General features: G+C 39.3%; 1 protein-coding gene across 1 annotated transcript in view; it reads right to left on the bottom strand.

Annotated features, from left to right (window-relative positions):
• LOC102215615 (AT-rich interactive domain-containing protein 3B) overlaps window positions 1-17,327 on the bottom strand; it is a 52,579-nt gene that overhangs the window by 22,994 nt on the left and 12,258 nt on the right. The window contains exons 3-4 of the mRNA XM_013909449.1: window positions 1,733-1,807; window positions 993-1,065 (exon numbers count right to left, since the gene is read on the bottom strand). Of these exons, the coding sequence (XP_013764903.1) occupies window positions 993-1,065; window positions 1,733-1,807 (148 nt within the window). The remainder of the gene's footprint in view (window positions 1-992; window positions 1,066-1,732; window positions 1,808-17,327) is intronic.

Raw genomic sequence — 17,327 nt, 5'->3', positions numbered from 1 at the left:
CCCATTTACCCAAAAAAATAATAATTGCACAAAGCGATCATCTGTCAGTCCGACAAAACAAACTATGCATCAAATAAAGTTTCACTCATGTACGGTACCGACCACTGAAGCCTGTAGCAAAACATATTGAAGTGAACCACACACACACACACACACACACACTCACAGATTATCATCACCTATCACAGCCTGCCAAAACATAATGTGAAGTATGCACCACTGTAATAACATTGTGATTCACCTTGGGAGGTATTGCTCAAGCAGTGTAATTTGCTTTGCAATAGGTTTGTCTGATAAAAGCCTTAGTGCATTAGCAGCCCTGGTCAGACAGGTCTCGTAAGCAGTGTCAAAGCAGCACAAAGTCAGCTGATCCATGAAGCCTGCTGGCCAACTAAGCTAGGCCACTGCCAGATCCACTTGACTCTGATGCTACAGAAACACAGGATCAGCTGAGGCAGATCTTACCTGCTGATACCTTATGGCCTTTATGCTTGAGAGGGGAATTAATGAAGTATTTCTCAGCCAGTGTGTGAGTTGTTTAGTGGCAAAACATGTTTCACTGGCATCAGACAAGGAGTTCCATTCTGTATGTACTTTCATCCTCCTTGATTTTGTATGGCTTCTAGCAATTGTATGAAGAAGTAATCTATTTGTGCTGCAGGTGTGACATTGCTCAATCAACACTGAAATTCCTGGTGCTCTCTAAAAAAAGAAATTAACTTTAGTAACACATCTGTGGCAATTCCCATAGAGTCACACTGAAAGTTAAAGTTTAAAGCACCCTACATGTTTTGAGAGTAGGAATACAACAATATAATCATTTCCATCTCAGAAAATATTATAACTTTGAAGTATAATGATGATAATTTGTAGTCTTCCTTAAAGTCTAAAAGTTATCTAGGTCCCAAATAAACCTCCAATTCAATGCTCCATCCAGTACATGCCAAGCCACAGGATCTGATATTAGTAAAATAATATTTTTGTATGCTTACCTCTTTTTTGCATGAAGGCAAAGAGATCATCCAAAAACTCTTTTCTTTTTGGGTCATTATCAAGCTCATACAGCTGTAAAGAAAAATAGAAAGTTATTAGGGTACTGTTTGCTAAAAGTAGAGCTGTGTGGCTGCTCAGCCACAGTGTCTACTCAATTCAATTTTATATATAGCACCAAATCACAACAACAGTCGTCTCAAAGTGCTTAAGTATACAGTTTATTGTCCAGTGCTTAATCCTGAATGTCTGTATTTTCTCTACTGCTCTTTTTAATGTTAGACTGTATGATGATAGTTCATAATAGCATTGCAAAACGTTGTAATTGCACCATTGTTATGACTCATATACTCTATACATAATGTTTGTCTGGAAGACATTTGTTCTTTTTTCTCCCTGAAATGTTCTTTTTAGAACAGATGCTTTCATCTCACTTAACCACAAAACATACATGTCAGCAGCTAACTGTTATCTTTGAGGTGTGCACAGATGAATCTTTCAGGCTTCGACACTTTTAGTTCTTTGAAGCTGGCTTAGAGTTTCAGGAACACGTAGATCCTGCATTTTTATAGTTCTGCAATTGTATAATACTTCAAAAGGTTGACCTATATACATGTCCCACATGTGCTACTGAAATGAGAATGTATGTTATCACATAACTGTCATAAAGGGCTCCTTTTGCTACTTTTGTAACAAAACTTTTGGGATTTTATTTGTTTTTTTCCTTGATTTTGTTTTTCACCTTAGCAAAGTCTCTGGAGGCCTCTCCTCTTCCTCTGCTGCTGTCAGCCTCATCTGCCCATCCTGCACTGCCATTCTGCAACAAATGAGAGTAAATACAGATGAGGTCAGTAAAAAAACGAAACAAACAAATAAGCAGGTTTTCACACATCAGCTCTGGATAACTTTAGGTAATTCAAGTTTTGACACAAAACAGGAGACGGTCTGCTTCAGATGCATTCTAACTACTGAAATATACAAATTGCTGAAAATACTACTGAAAATGCTCGATTTGGGTGAGTTGGGAAGTTGGCTGCGTAGAGCAAACTTAGAAATTAGCTGCACTAATTTCAGGTGGGCAGAAGTAGGTAATGTGTGATTTGACAATCCCAAATAGGCACATTGTTAACTGCATCTCCACTGGGAAATTTCGACAAAATGTTAAGGCTCCAGTCTGTGGGTGCTGAATCGGCTGCGGAGACGACCCTCTCTGTGTTGGACTCAAACCCTTGCCAAGGAGTCCATAACATAAAGAACTTTGCCGTAAATGTGAATGCTTCCCATTGAACCCACATTCTTCCAGTTTAACATTTGTTTAATCAAGCAAAAACATATACTGCAACACTAATGTATATACAAATTTATTATTTTTAGAAAACTGACTCATTTCCATGAAAAAAAAAAATGTATTCATCTGTTGTTACACCAAACATTTATTAAGTTAAGCCTGAATTCCCTTCAAATAGTTTGCAACAAGCTCTAAAAGTGGCGCATTCGCTAAGCTAGATAGGACAAAGTACAATCTGCAATACACACTTATCAAAACAAATATATACTCAAAGACTAAGGGTGCATAGTCCAGGGGTTGAAGTAGTAACCTCTGGAGTTATGGTACCTCTGAGCTCCTAAATCCCCCCTCCCCCTTCATCCTCAAACATCTCCATTTGACCTAAACCATCTGCATCTGGGCCTGCCCTGCCCCCAACAATGTCTTCCGACCCAGCTGGATACAAGGGCCCCCCATCCTTCAATCTTAACGCAGCTGTGACGGGTGGCCAAGTTCATGGAGTGTAGATGGCAGTCAGGAGGGGCCAGAGAAGGGTGGGCTGGTCAGCAGCCTTGGCGCCCACACATACACACACACACACACATACACTCACACACACATACACACAAACGCAAAAGCTGATCAAGGCTATGTGTATGTTTGTGAGTGCAGGAAGGGGGGGCCAATGGCCCCACAAGACGGGAAGGAAGGAAAATAAGGGCAGAAAGGGGTGCACGGTATGTGCCGACCAGGAATGTCTCCTAAAGACAAAACCTATAAAAGCATCAGGAATCAAAACAAGATCCGTTTGGAGGGGGACGTTAATAGCTGCAGCCTGGAGTCTAGTTTCAACCAGGAGCCCATTGGTCAGTGGCAATTACAGGGCCTGAAACAAGAGCCAGGGGGGCAAAGGTTGTCAAGGCCCCTGAGAGCAAGTCATTTTCACCCTCTCACTCTCAGTATGTGTAACGGTTGTCAACAATTGCTCCCTATACAAATACCATCAGCCATCAAGTTGAAAACCTACTGCAAATGGTGGGTTTCAAGGCAAAAGCATGAAGACAAAATGAGACATCTGCTATTTAGAAGGGCAAACATGGTCTGCACCACACCACAAGCACAAACTATCCAATGCTGTAATGCTGTTAACGGGGGCAATGACGACATGTGATAAAATGTTTTCTTTTCCTTGAGCAACCATAAAAGGGTTTGTTCGAAAATGCTTCCCCTGTGTAAAAAACGTATAGTTCTAAAGTTCAATGTTCAAAACTTTAAAATAAAAAATAAAAATCAACACTACGTTATCCTACTGGACTTCACAGACTGTGAAGTGTTGTACTGAAAATGTGTGCACAACAAAACCTTTTTCATCATCAAAAACAGCTTCCTATATTATACAATCTCTTATATGTGATCCAGATTAACATATCATGTAAAAGTAAACATAAGTTATGGTACATCTGAAGGGCCTATAGACCTTTGCTCACAATTGACCACGTCTGTTAAACTTTAACCATTATAAATGATTATAAGGGAAGATAATTCACATTGCAGACATATGTAGTCCTACATGGTCAGGAAAAAACTGCTGGCAGCACCTTTTATACAAACAGGATGTTCCCCATTCTGTGACCCCGAGTTCAATATTTCAAGATCAAGATGGTTATGTTTCTGCACTGAGAGGACACAAAGTGTTTGTTTATTGATTCATAGTCCAAAAATTCTTACTATTTAACAGGTGCTCTTATTCAAAGTAAATTATTTTGGGACTTGCAACATTACAATTAGCTCCCAGTTCATCAGTGTTAGATGTTAAAACAAAAAAAGCAGACTGTAGCGTCTGGGTTGCAGGCACGCATACAAACATCACACTTCCCTGAGTGACACTTGTGTCATGGGAGTGCAGGGGTCAAGGTGTTCCTGATGTTAGCCTGGAACAAAGGTCTAAAGTGACAGAACACCAGTGTCCAGTCAATGAAAGGCTTACTGCTATATCCTCACTTGTGGGTACATCTAGTCCCATATCTAAAAGACGAATATAATAATATTAAAGAAAATGCTTTCTACAGTTGACATACTTTTTCTAATCTTTCAGACAATACAACTAAAGGCACCAGATCTTCTATTACTTTGTCTAATTATCTATTCCTCGTTCAGTGGAAGGAGTAACATCTAATATCTAAGAATTTACTAAAGATGTATTTGCAGACCAGTGGTTATTAACATTTCATTCCCACCTAGTTGCCCACACATATACCTTCTCTATGCCTTAGGCCTATTATTCTCACCGCATTGTTCATGTTGCGTGCAAACAGCGACAACAGTGTCGCTTTGTACCATTTATACCAGCGCTGAGGGTGTCAGTACTCTCTGCAGTGTTCTCCTGAATAACCATTGTCAGCAAAAACAAAAACTCCACATCAAAACCTCCACAACAAGAGGTACAGGAAGAGAAGACGTCAAAACCAGAAACAACGAAACAGAAATTATTTCCAGAAAGTCTCATCTCGCTGTACAACAGTGTTAATTTCATGGATCAATAATTTTCTGCATATTTTCATCTAATACCTTTTTTCCTGACGAAAGCGAGACAATAACTAAATAAAAACTAATGCAAGAGGATGATAAATATGATGAAATGTACTGGCATTTTCATCAGCAAATAAAAACAAGATGAAAATGCGATTCAATGATCCAATCAGAACTAATTAAGTTGTGTAAAAAGGCAGGAGGAGTTTTGAGGTGATCCAATCAGAAGTAATCTCCTTGTGCAGTAAGGTTAGATGCGCACATTTGAGCTGCTGCCGCAAAGACAGGTAGTGAGGGGGGAGCTCGCATGCTCTCAGTTTCTCATGTAAACGTGACAAAATTTCAAGAATGTCAAGATTTGGGAGGAAGAGAAGAGTAGACACATGGACACATTCAACATTTGATGTCAAGGAAAATAAGACGCTTTGTAAAACGCGTGGAACAACTCTCCCTGGAAAAAACATGGCAAACGTTTACACTTGAGACTTTAGTGAGCTGAATCAACTTTGGATTTAGTCTGTGATAATCTTATGATAATTAGGCTTAAATCTGACTAAATATCAGAATAAATGTCTAAATTATGACTAAAACTAAATGGCATTTTAGTCAAAAGACTATGACTGAAACTAAAACAAAATTTGCTGTCAAAATGAAAACCGCTGTACATCTGAATCTCTGAGCTTCTGTACTGAAATATCCTTAAAATGGCAGCAAAACTAATCACAGCTTAAGCAAGGTTTCAAAAACTGAGATGCGTACGAGCGGCCAAAAACACACCAAAGTGCAGCTTATGCCAGTTGATGTAAATTTAACTTTTTGTGGTGTTGTTTGTGAGGCTGAGAACAACAAGCATAAAGGGTAATTACAGTTTCACTGTTGTAAACAAAGGTGAAAGATGAGGAGAAATGTAATAATGTGACTACTTTACAGTTTATATGTTGTTTGTTTTTTTAATTTAAAAACACACAATACAACCACACATTTAAAACCGACACAAACACACACATTAGACTACTGCAACTGTGGAGTGCTTTCCTGCTCTAAACCACGACCTTCAGTTTTTCCTCTTCAGCTGCAATAAAGGAAAAGTAGAGTGGCTGATGTGATAAAGAGCAGATGGTGGCCAAGATAAAAACAGTTAACTGCAAACTAACATGTGATGAAACAGACAACGACTTTAAAAGGTATTATCAGTTACTTCAACTAGACATCTTAACCAACGCCACAACAACTAACTGCCTTCCTGCTAAAACAAAATGTCTGCACCACTTTGCTGGATCAATGTTGATGTTTTTACAATACTTTTTTGGTCTTTAAACCAACAACTTCAAAGTAGAGGTGAAATAAGATATCAGTTTTTGGCTGACGGATAACCATTTCCACATATATTGTCCAATATGTCTGGATATTAATCTTTTTTCCATTTTGTCACCAGATTATATTACAGAAGATAAGCACTGATGATATTATAAACTGTCTTCTCACATAATGTATCCATCAGAGTAGCTTTGACTCTAATCTACAGTAGGGATGAATGAAGTGAAAACTGAATGAAGGAAACTACTCTTAACTAGGGATGAATGTGGCATGCTGAACAGAAGCCTACATGTTGCTTCCCTCACTAGTTTTCAACAGAAATACATGATTTTAAGTAGCCATTTGCAATTGAACAGCACCTTTCTATCTGAGCCAGGAAGCTGTAAACAAGCAAGGCGGAAAGTAAGACCGTTCACAGCCATAGAAACAGCATCATCAGCACTTTGAAAATGAACAGTTGTACCCAGCGTCAGAATCAGCAAGCATACAAGCAAGAAAAAGAAAATAGTAAGGAAAAGAAAGCTACTTCTTGAAGAATGTGATTAATGGTTTGAAATGATTGAAATAATTAACACTATTAAATTAGTCATTGGAAATATTCTAACCCTCAGTGATGCCTGCAGCACACAAACGTACATAGTGACACTCCCCTGTTTTCATGTTAGGTTCCTAATTATTTAAAAACTATTGGAAAATGTATTAAAATGTGACATAACAAAAAATGGAAAATAGTGTCACACTATCTTTTTGTATATGGTAAAAAAATAAAATCAATAGCTGGATATTTTACTCCCTAAAAATGAGTGCCGAGCTCAGGCTCTACTATGACAGATTCCCTATAATTAAGTCTTAGAGTGTAAATTCAGCTGCCACTTGTAAGAATGTGAATACGTTCAGATGGCTCTATAGAAGACCCTCTGCTTCTTCAGTTGGGTCAAAAAAAGCACAGTAATTGTAAGATGGAAGCGATTAACCCTGAATAGACATGTTGGCTCTTGAATTGAGACCTTGGTCAGCTGAGGAATGTTAACACTATGTTGTTGTTGTTTTAAATGCTAGAGTGGATAGTGAAATGTTGGAAACACTCCTTATGATAAGTCGATTCATACCCTACATCACTTTCAGTGCTCAACCCAGAAAGCAGTTCTTAAAGAAAGCGATTCCCACACCCTGCTTATATTTATGGCAGTCATATACAAGGCCTGGCTTGTCTGATATAATTTGTAATTGCTTCAATGAACTGCTGGAAACATGTGTCTTTACATTAGCACCTATACTTCAAGTAACTTTTTTAATGCAGTATAGATTCTAGACAGTTTTTACATTTTGAACTTATGGCCAGAGTATATTTATGTGAGCTAATATTTCAATTAGGGTCAAATGATATTATATATCTTTTCCAGGTATGGCACGTGTATGTGTGTGTGTCTATGCATTTGTACTACTTACACATGCGGATGTCTATACGTGTGTGTGTGTGTGTGTGTGTGTGTGTGTGTGTGTGTGTGTGTGTGTGTGTGTGTGTGTGTGTGTGTTGGGTGGAAGATAAACAGAAGCCTTCATATGTTTAAACAGCCTGTGTTCTCTCGCCGTTTCTCACATGCTCTTAGCAGGTTTACTGGACAGGCTGTGGGTGGCCTAATCACATTACGGCCATACGTGACTGACTGGCACAGCGCCAAATCAGGGATAAGAATAAGGTAGATGACCATTAGTGTGCAGGAGTTTGTCATCCCACAGGGGGATGAAGGAAAATCTGTGCACACGTTGACATACAGATCACACCTCTGTGCCTGGACAAGTTCTCCCCATAGAAATCGTTTCTAAATGGGGGCCAAAGCTTCCCAGAGATGACGAACATTTTCATAGATTGATTTTAAAGACTTTGTAGCACACAGGTGAATAAAAACCAGGCTCCACTATAAAGCTAAAGCTAATATTTAATTATGCAGTTTTTGTTAAATCATCTCAGTAAAAAGAAAGAAAGAAAAAGGTAGGCACTGACAGAGATAGCGTTAATCTGCTGGTCCTTGAGTAAAACATGCAATTTTGGCAAAAAATAAAATAAAAATGCAGACAAATGCAGTGTGCATTTGTGCAACATTACTGCCACACATTTCAGTGCACAACCTTTAACAAGCGTACATTCTTTGAATCACCCTGCACTGGACAAACAACACAGCACGCACTCATACTTGAATGTTGGTGAATAGCTTGGAGGTAATTCTACTCAGCCATTATAGAAAGATGTCTGAGGAAGAGCCACCATTTTAGTGAGGCCAGGCATGCCGGAACAAGAAGGGTTAATGGCTGCTGCTTGGGGAGAGGGGGATGGATGGCATTGATTGCTCAGGATGTTGACAGCACTTCTCCAATTTGATAGCGGTGCTGTTATTAGATGAAGAGGCTTGCTCTTAATAAAAGCATCATGTGATTTGCCTTCACTCCTGATGAAGGCAGATGGGGGAGACTCAAATACCAACCACTCAGCTTAGAAAATAATCACTTTTCAACTAGTTGGGAATTGTTTTAAGATATTAAAAGCAGCTGGGAGGAAAAATAGACTAAGAAAACTTCCACATTTGTTTTTTAAAACAGATTAGCATCCATTTGAATAGCCTGCAAGCAGTACTGCACCTGAGGGAAGTAGGTCGTTTTCATACTATAGATAACAGGTTGATGACTGTTGGGATGGGAGTAAAAGCAAGCTCATCTAAAGCATGGAGTACAAAATAGTTGTTGTTCTGCAGACTGCAAGAGTGACCCTGTAGACTAAACAAAGGCTAATGACAAGAGGCGCATGTCTGTGCCATATTAGAACCCTGTTAGCCCTGAGACATACCCATAACCCCCGTCTTCCTTATTCACGCACCGTTACAGCCCTGTGTCGCACCCTACACAGCTGAACATTGCAAACCAAGTCCCCTGGGCCGCAGCCATTGAACAGGCAGTCCAAATCAATAGCCCTGGATGTGCAAACACAGGGAAGTCCCCAGCCCCCTCCGGACGCAATCTCACAGCATAAGTCAATACTCATCATCCTCAGTCATCTACCGCCAAGCCAGAGAGACTGAGACGAGGGCAAGATCACTGCTCCCAGAGTTAACCTTCCTCTGCACCTTCATCAACACAACCTTACTTTAAGTAACACGGCACAGGTTTTCAAAGAGGACCCTCATCAAATTGCTGTTTTACTAAAATAAACAATGTAAGGCAGCCACACCTAACCTCAATGAAAACAAAATACATGCTCATACAAGCAAAATCCCTATAGCAACCGCAGGCACTAAATGAAGGGCAACAGAAAGTTCAGTGCGAGCTCTGCCAGAACAGATAGGAGGGAGGTTGGCTTTAAATTCACCAACATTCCTGTACACCAGAAACAGGATCTCACAATAACAGGAGAGCCCCTCTCATCCCACAGGTACTCTTAACATCTCATTCCCGGACTAATCTTTTTTAGCCAAATTGCTGCCTGTCAAAACAGTTCAGCAAAGAAAATCTTTTAAACAGACACGGCAGCAGTAATTTAATCACAATCGAGGCCTCCAGCACATATCTGGATTGCAGCCAACAATAGTGATAAATGGGAAGTACCCACGATAGAGGCTACAGGCCTGCTTTGTTGTTAAACCTGATTTTTTGGATAGTTGAGTGAAATGGCCAGTAATATTATTCATTATCTGCTATTAAAAAGCTGGTAACAATGCAACGTGCAGATCTGAAATAAGTAAATACAAGCACGTGTTTATATTTCTGTAATAAACTGGACATGAGATTAAAGAAGATTACATTTACAGTTGTTTATTTTCTCCCAAATAAGATGACAATTGCTGATGTCTATTTGTAGTATCACAACAGTTTTGTTTTGCACAGTGTCCCAAAAAAAATAATCACGAAGAGCTTTAAATTTATTTTTGAAAGATGTATTTATTTATTCTATCGGTGTCAAAAAGGCAAACAAACTAAAAAAAAAAGTATGTTGATAACTGGTGCATCCCTAGTTTTCTACATTTACTAGAGAATAAAAGCCTAGCCATCAATTAGCCCATCTGCCAATTTGCCTTCACGATCTCAAAGAAAGTGAATGTGCTTCCTCTCAGCATGGCAGTAATAACGAACAATGTCGGGGGCAGACATCTCTAATCCTAATCAAATAATTGGGGTCTTGATCCCTCTGTAGGACTCCAGGAATCATTTATTGGGGCACTGTCTATCAGGAGGGGGTGGAGGGCGAGTGGTGGGTGCATGGGAAGTTGAGCTGAGTGGATGGCGTCCTTTATCTCCTAATTACTGAAAATAATCTCATGGTGAGCTGGTCATACACCACCGCCAACAAAGGGCTAATCGTGATCCCATGTGCGACAAGATGTAAGTAAATCTCACTGCCACTCGGGAACATATGGTAAAATTCTTGCTTACGGCCAGATCCACTCCTTACTCTGTGCTCTCATTAAGAATTATTATGGAGCATAAAAAAGGTCACAAATCACATGAGAGCAGACCGGCAGCAGAGAACAGGACCCAGGGGCGTGCCTGCCTCTGAGTGTCCAGTCATGTTTGAGAGATTTCTGGCTTTTAAGGGAACAGACAAAGTGGCGGGGACAAGGGGCTAAACGTCCAGGGGCAGAACGTGTTGCTACCTGCCCTGGCCTCAGCGGTGCTGCACCTTTGAATAAGCCACTGAAAAACAGGCCTTCAGGCAAGACCACCCCTCCCTCCATTAATCACTCCAATTACAAAGCTGAAAAAGAGAAACAGAGAAAAAGAAAGGTGTGGGGGGTGAAAGGTAATGGATAGAAAGACAAAGATAGACAGGTAGTCAGGCACACAGATGGGAAAAACAAACGTCCAGATGGATCAATGCATTTGTACAATTTTAAAGCCAGAGAGTGTGAGAAAGTGGCTGCACTCGAACCAAAAAAGATAGACATGAGGAGAGAGGTGAATCTCCCTATTTAGTCCTTGGGTAAACATGTCTGTTGGTGACCAGCAGGTCTGGTTTGCCAAATAAACTGCATTTGTTCAGCTCCAGCCCTTTCACCAAGACACCACATTCCACAGGCAGAGGCCCCATCCCCCATCACATAGCTGGCCCCTCTCGCTGCCTCACACAAATGCAACGTTTGTAGGGTGGTGTGGCCAGAAGTTCACACTCATTGGTTCAAAGACCCTTTCACAGGCAAACATTTTAGTCAATCACATACAGTACTTCATACTTTAACTCCTTACCATAGTGTTTATAATTAAAACTTAACTTTAAGGTAAAACATTGGCCCCTTGGTGCCTATCCCCTTTGCTTCCTCTATCATACTTGATAGATATTAGATTATATGACAATGACACAAGAGTATGAAGATTCTCGAAGAGCTTGAAAGCTAATGGCTGCATAATAAATGTATATTTTGACTCCACGTGTCACTGGCGACTCTTTAAGCGAGAAGCCATAGCACTGCATTGAGGCTAAAGGAGCTATTAGCTACTACTTCTAGGTTAAAAGCTTTGGTTAAAAATACCTTGCATATCTCACATCTTTCAAAGAGCAAGCATCCACTTCACCCCCACGTTAATGGCAGCTGGAGACATCACACACACCTGATAGGCCTTTATAGACATTTTCATTATACTGACAGTGGCAGGAACTTGATACATTCACAATCAAGTAAAAAACCTTCACGTCACATTTAATTACATGTGAAATGACAAAGGTCGCAATGCCTGCAGTCAGATGGGTAAATTACTTCTTTGTCAGGCTTATAACAGTGGGGCAGATACAGGCTGGGGGTAGGCGCGCTATCTGAGACGCTAATGTTATGACTGCCTCTCTGAATTTGCACTATCAAATGTTAAAACCATAAGCACAATTCACAGCTTTCCGTAGAGTCTAATCGATAGGATGTGATCGCTCTCTTCCGAACCAAAGGGATCTGTTTCCTCTCAGCTAGCGTTAAGTGTGCAGGGGCATTCCACCGCTGACAGGCCAGCACCCCCTGGGGATCCGGGCTGAGATGTTGCAATCGTCACGCATCTGGAGCTCATCTCCACAGCCCGACAATATGCTACATCTTTACTGGGTGCAGAGAATAGCTGAAACGACCAAAACCTTGAAACGAACAATTTTGTAATATTTTTGTAACAAAACATACTCTTCCAGAAATGCCATATCGTGGTTGTTCATTGGGATCAATTGTGCTTTGCAGAATACTGCAAATACCTATAAAATAATGTTGTTCACACTTCTTGATCAACCAGATTCTTACTTGTCATTACTCCGTCACCATTTATACATTAAGATATAGTGGAAATGGCTTGAACTTATAACCATAATGGTTCTACAAAGCACTTGAAACTATTTCTCATTCAACAAATCACACAAAGACACACCCAAAGCAGACGAGCATCTATGTAAGTCATTGGCAGGCCATCGGGATCAAACAGCTTAACTTGCATTTAGCCACACCTGCTTCCACATACATTTAGCATATGCATTGATGAGCCATAACATTAAGACAACTGTCAATGTCAAGTTAATAATCAGTTCTTGAAGTTGATGGTTTGGCAGCAGGGAAATGAATAAGTGCATGGATCTCCGGGTGGCAATGGACTGACAACCAGTTAGAGCATCTCCAAAAAGACAGATGTTGTTACCTGTCTGCAATAATTAGCAGCTACCAAAAGTGGCAAGTAAATGAATGACAACAACTGATTCCATCATCAGCACACTAGGCCTCTTGAAACATGGAGTGAAATGGGTGGTCTTTGTGGCCCACTCCCACAGAAGATCACATGGATGAAAACCTTAATACTAGCGAAGAGCTTCAAAACACTGTAAAAAAGCTTGCATCGCAATCTCCTGTCCACCACTTAAAAGTACCCGCAATAGACATGTTGGCATTAGAACAGGATAATGGAGTAATGGTAGACATACACCGCTTGAACATGAACATGTTATTCTCTAACCGCACTGGCTACTTTGAGCAGGATAATGCACCCATTCACATTTGTGTTCAGGAATGGACTAAGGAATATCACAAAGAGGTGTTGACTTGGTGTCTTGATCTCTTGAAAAAACAAATTCAATCCATGGAGGCTCCAATTCCCAACTTAGGGCTAAAAGGATCTCTGACTGTCATCATGTCTGATACCAAAGGACACCTCTAGACAGAGTCTGTACCTTCACAGGTCAGAGCAGTTTGGGCAGCATGAGGGGACCTACATAATTTTATTGTTGTTGTTGTTTGTTTGTTTTTAGTTGTACCAGAATATATAGAGCAATGAAAAAGTATTTGCTACCTTCCTGATTTATTTTCTTTTAGTTTTTTGCACATTTGTTACACTTGCATGTTTCTAATCATTAAACACATTTTTAATACTAGATACAGATAACCTGAAAAAAAGCTTTTTTATTTGATAATTTCATTTATTAAGGCCATGTGTGAAAAAATACACCTAGAACTAAACTTCCCTAACACAGTAATTGGTTGTGCCGTCCATGACAGCCAACATCGCAATCAAGCAACTGCAATAATTTGCAGTGTGTTTTTCACATCACTGTGGAGGAGTTTTAGCCAATTCTTGTTTGCAGAATTGTTTTAATTAATCCATATTAGAAGATTTTTGAGCATGAACACCCTATTTGAGATCGGGACAAAGCATCTTAATCTAATGTGAGCCTGGACATAGGTCACTCGAAAAGCTTAATTTTAGCCATTCAGGGGTGCGCTTGCTAGTGTGTTTCGGATCGCTGTCCTACTACATAATGTGTATCATCTCTGTCTAATATTACAATTTTTTTATGATCTGAAAATTTCAATTCGACAAATATGCTAAAGACTAAGAAATAAGGAAAGGGGCAAATACTTTTTCACAGCACTGTACATATCTTACAAAACTGAGTTTAGAAAAGGTCCTGTGCAAGTTCATTTTTTTCTGCACAGGGTGGTATAAAGGGAAATTTGGCATGCATATTGTGCTTAGTCTATCTAAATATTTAAATCTGAGACATATCTCAATATGAGGAATCCAATTAGATACTTTAAACTACTCGGTGCTGAAGCTTAGTGTGTTCATAAACAGGCATAACTGAGTGCAGTGTATATGTGGTAAAATGAGATAAAATATAATGAATTCCATGGGGGAATTGAGTTTTATAGCAGCAGGGAATATGATATAGATAACACAGCAAACAAACTGTGCAGAACATTAGCAAAGGCACATGGAGTACAACAGCACAATGTACAGACCTTTATTATTTCCAAAAATAGATTTCAAAGGAAGAAAATGTTTGAACAACAAGGTTAGCATTTATCCAATCCACTAAAATGTAATGTCACTATTGTTTCCATCATGCACAAAAGAGAACTTACACACCGCACAAGTAACCCAGAGTGGTATAGAGCTTGACATGCCGAATTTTTTATTTGCTTTTTATACTAAAAATAGATGTAAATGTATTAAGGCAAACATGTGCAAATAGAGAGTTTACACAGCTTAAAAACTGTGTGTTTTGTAAACTATGCATTTCCCCTCCCACAGGACCACCTGCCCACACCAAGGTAGGCAATCTATAGATGAAGAACTGAAACCTTGCTCTACATTTAGACAGCAGTAGCTTCATCTCTCAAATGGATGGGGAGTAATGATAATCACCTTGAGGCAACTGTTCTTGTGATCTGGCATGATACAAACAAAACTGAATTGAACTTAAATAATATATAAATATTTAAATATGAATTATTATATTTATACCTAAAGATGACTAATATTGACCGATTTAAAAACAGAAAACCCCCACCTCCTCGCAGCTTCAACCTCAACACCAAAAGCTCGAGACACTTTGGAAAATATTTGGTCACTTACTACAGTGGTGTTCAGCTTAAAGTATACATAACTGCAGATTAAATACAGCTTGAAAGACATAATAAATAAATACATAAATTAAAAAAAACAAACAAAAAAAACAGTGCAGTTTTTATATTGAAATCAATTAACATTTTGCCAGTGCCTCAAATATATGAAAAAGAAAAGCATGCTAAACTTTCACAAACATCATTGTTGCACTTTCATTTTCTATCTATGCGCACCCACTTAAAGTATGCATTCACAAAAGCTTATTTCCAAATTCTAAATGAGAAACTTAAATTACTGTCTGCAAATATTACATTTCACTTCATATTTTAATCCTTTTGGAATTTATGAACGTCTGCCTCCACACATCCTTATTTTACTGAAAGCACAGGGCCTCTTTAGGTTTTCTAATCACATTTATTTAGGGCAGGAAAAACCTGAGTTGTCTTTGTTTGACCAGATGGCTGGCTAATTAGGCTGGCTCCACTGGGGGTTGGGGGGACTCCCAAATCTGTGACAAACATTATTGAAAAAAAGTCCCATGTTTATGCTTGTCTTTTTTAGAAAAAGAGCTTCTTCGGAAAAGATCAATGCCTGGGCACTGACAGCAGTATACATTATATTTTGACTAATAATTGAACTCAACAGAAAATCTCCATACAGTACAGGCTGAAAAGAAACTGAACAATGGAGGTGTAGTTTTCTTGTGTTTCTTAAAGCCACTACACTTATTTCTTATAATAATGTGGGTGCAGTGAAGCCCCTGCTGTTACTAATTCTAATTTTCTGTGCTACTCTTTAATCATTTACTACCGTGGCTTTTGAAATTATCGACTGAAGTTGATGTGGTCCATAGTTCCATTCACAGAGCGATTGTCTATTAACCAGATCGACTGCAGGTCAGAGCCTGGTGGGTTTTTTGGCATCTGATATAATTCAGTATAAGCAATTCATTGGTGAATCTAACAATATATATGCTGCTGACATTAATCTACAATCTCTACAATAATGAAAGCTTGAAGTTTCATTACGCTTCTTAAAATATACTATCAGTTTCTTTTTTTGATTATTTAGTTTTGTACAAGATACTAGGGCTGTTCGATATAACATATATATCGGATGACGATATAAAAACGTCTATCGTTTCATTTTCCACTATAGTTTGTTACATGGTGTCGCAAAATAAACTGTTTACGGCAATATTTTTCCATCGTTTTGATGGTCACTGTAGTGGCTATATTCATTTCTTAAAGTTCTCTCTTTCTCTTATATTTAATATAACCACACTACAGATGGACAAGCTGCGTTGTCGTTAGCAACAACGACGGTAACAGCATCGCGTGTCCGCTTGCTTATGTTCCACATAAAGCTTTCACAATAAAGCTCAAGATATAAACCTTAGACTCAAACGTTAGAACAGGCTTTTCCCTGCAGCACGCCGTGTAATAAATACTCACAAAGAAAACGGCGGCTGTTACAACTTATGTCTAAAAATTTATAGTTTCATACATCGGTTAAAACACTCGACTCAGGGTACATGACGCGCAGCTGGAAACACTTCACGCAAGGCGAGCTGCCCGAGATTCACAGAATTTACAGAAAATGTTACATTTTTGTGATTTATATCGTTATCGGGATGATAGAATTCTTATATCGGGATATGAGATTTTGGTCCTATCGCACAGCCCTACAAGATACTATCAAATAATATATCCAAAACTCATATAAATAATAAAAAACAAGCTTCTTTTTTCCTTTAATATGAAACTTTCCATAAACCTTTACAACATTTAGGATTTACCCAGTGGTTAGCCTGTGGCTTTTTTACAGACACTCCACTTAAAGCTCACTTCTTGTGGTGATTGTGATTCAGGAACTGTGAAACTTAGGGGCATGTAAATCCCTTAACGTAGAATGTAAATGTTGGATGGCGGAGTCTGAACACATTGCATTTTCTGAGCGTATGGGAGTCTGTCTTTTTTTTTGTTTTGTTTTTTTTTTTGCTCCTTTCTCCCTCTCACAAGTACATGATTATACTAAGCTTGTGTTTGAAGACTTGGCTGAAAAACAATCTGGCCACAAGCTATTATAAACTACATGGGATTTTGGCAGCCAGTGGAATGGAGACTGAAAAGCAGAGAGGCAACAGTGAAAGGAAACCCTTTTGCACCTCTTTCAACTTGTTCTACTCTGCGTGGCTTTGTGCCAGGTCCCAGTCAGCTGCAATGTTTACCCAAGTGCCTTGACACAGTGGTCCAGTTAGCACTTTTAGCCCCCTGACTCTAGCCTGGAGCTGAGCCAAACCAGTAGCACGAGACAGCCAAGAAAGCCAAAAACAATAGACAACTCTCACCCTTCACCTCATCACAGCCTCTGT

The sequence above is a fragment of the Pundamilia nyererei genome, unplaced genomic scaffold (genome assembly GCF_000239375.1).
Source record: "Pundamilia nyererei isolate P.nyererei 1_Seehausen unplaced genomic scaffold, PunNye1.0 scaffold00025, whole genome shotgun sequence".
Classification (NCBI taxonomy): domain Eukaryota; kingdom Metazoa; phylum Chordata; class Actinopteri; order Cichliformes; family Cichlidae; genus Pundamilia; species Pundamilia nyererei.
The sequence above is the reverse complement of the archived record's forward strand: the minus strand, read 5'-3'. Positions and strand labels throughout refer to the sequence as shown.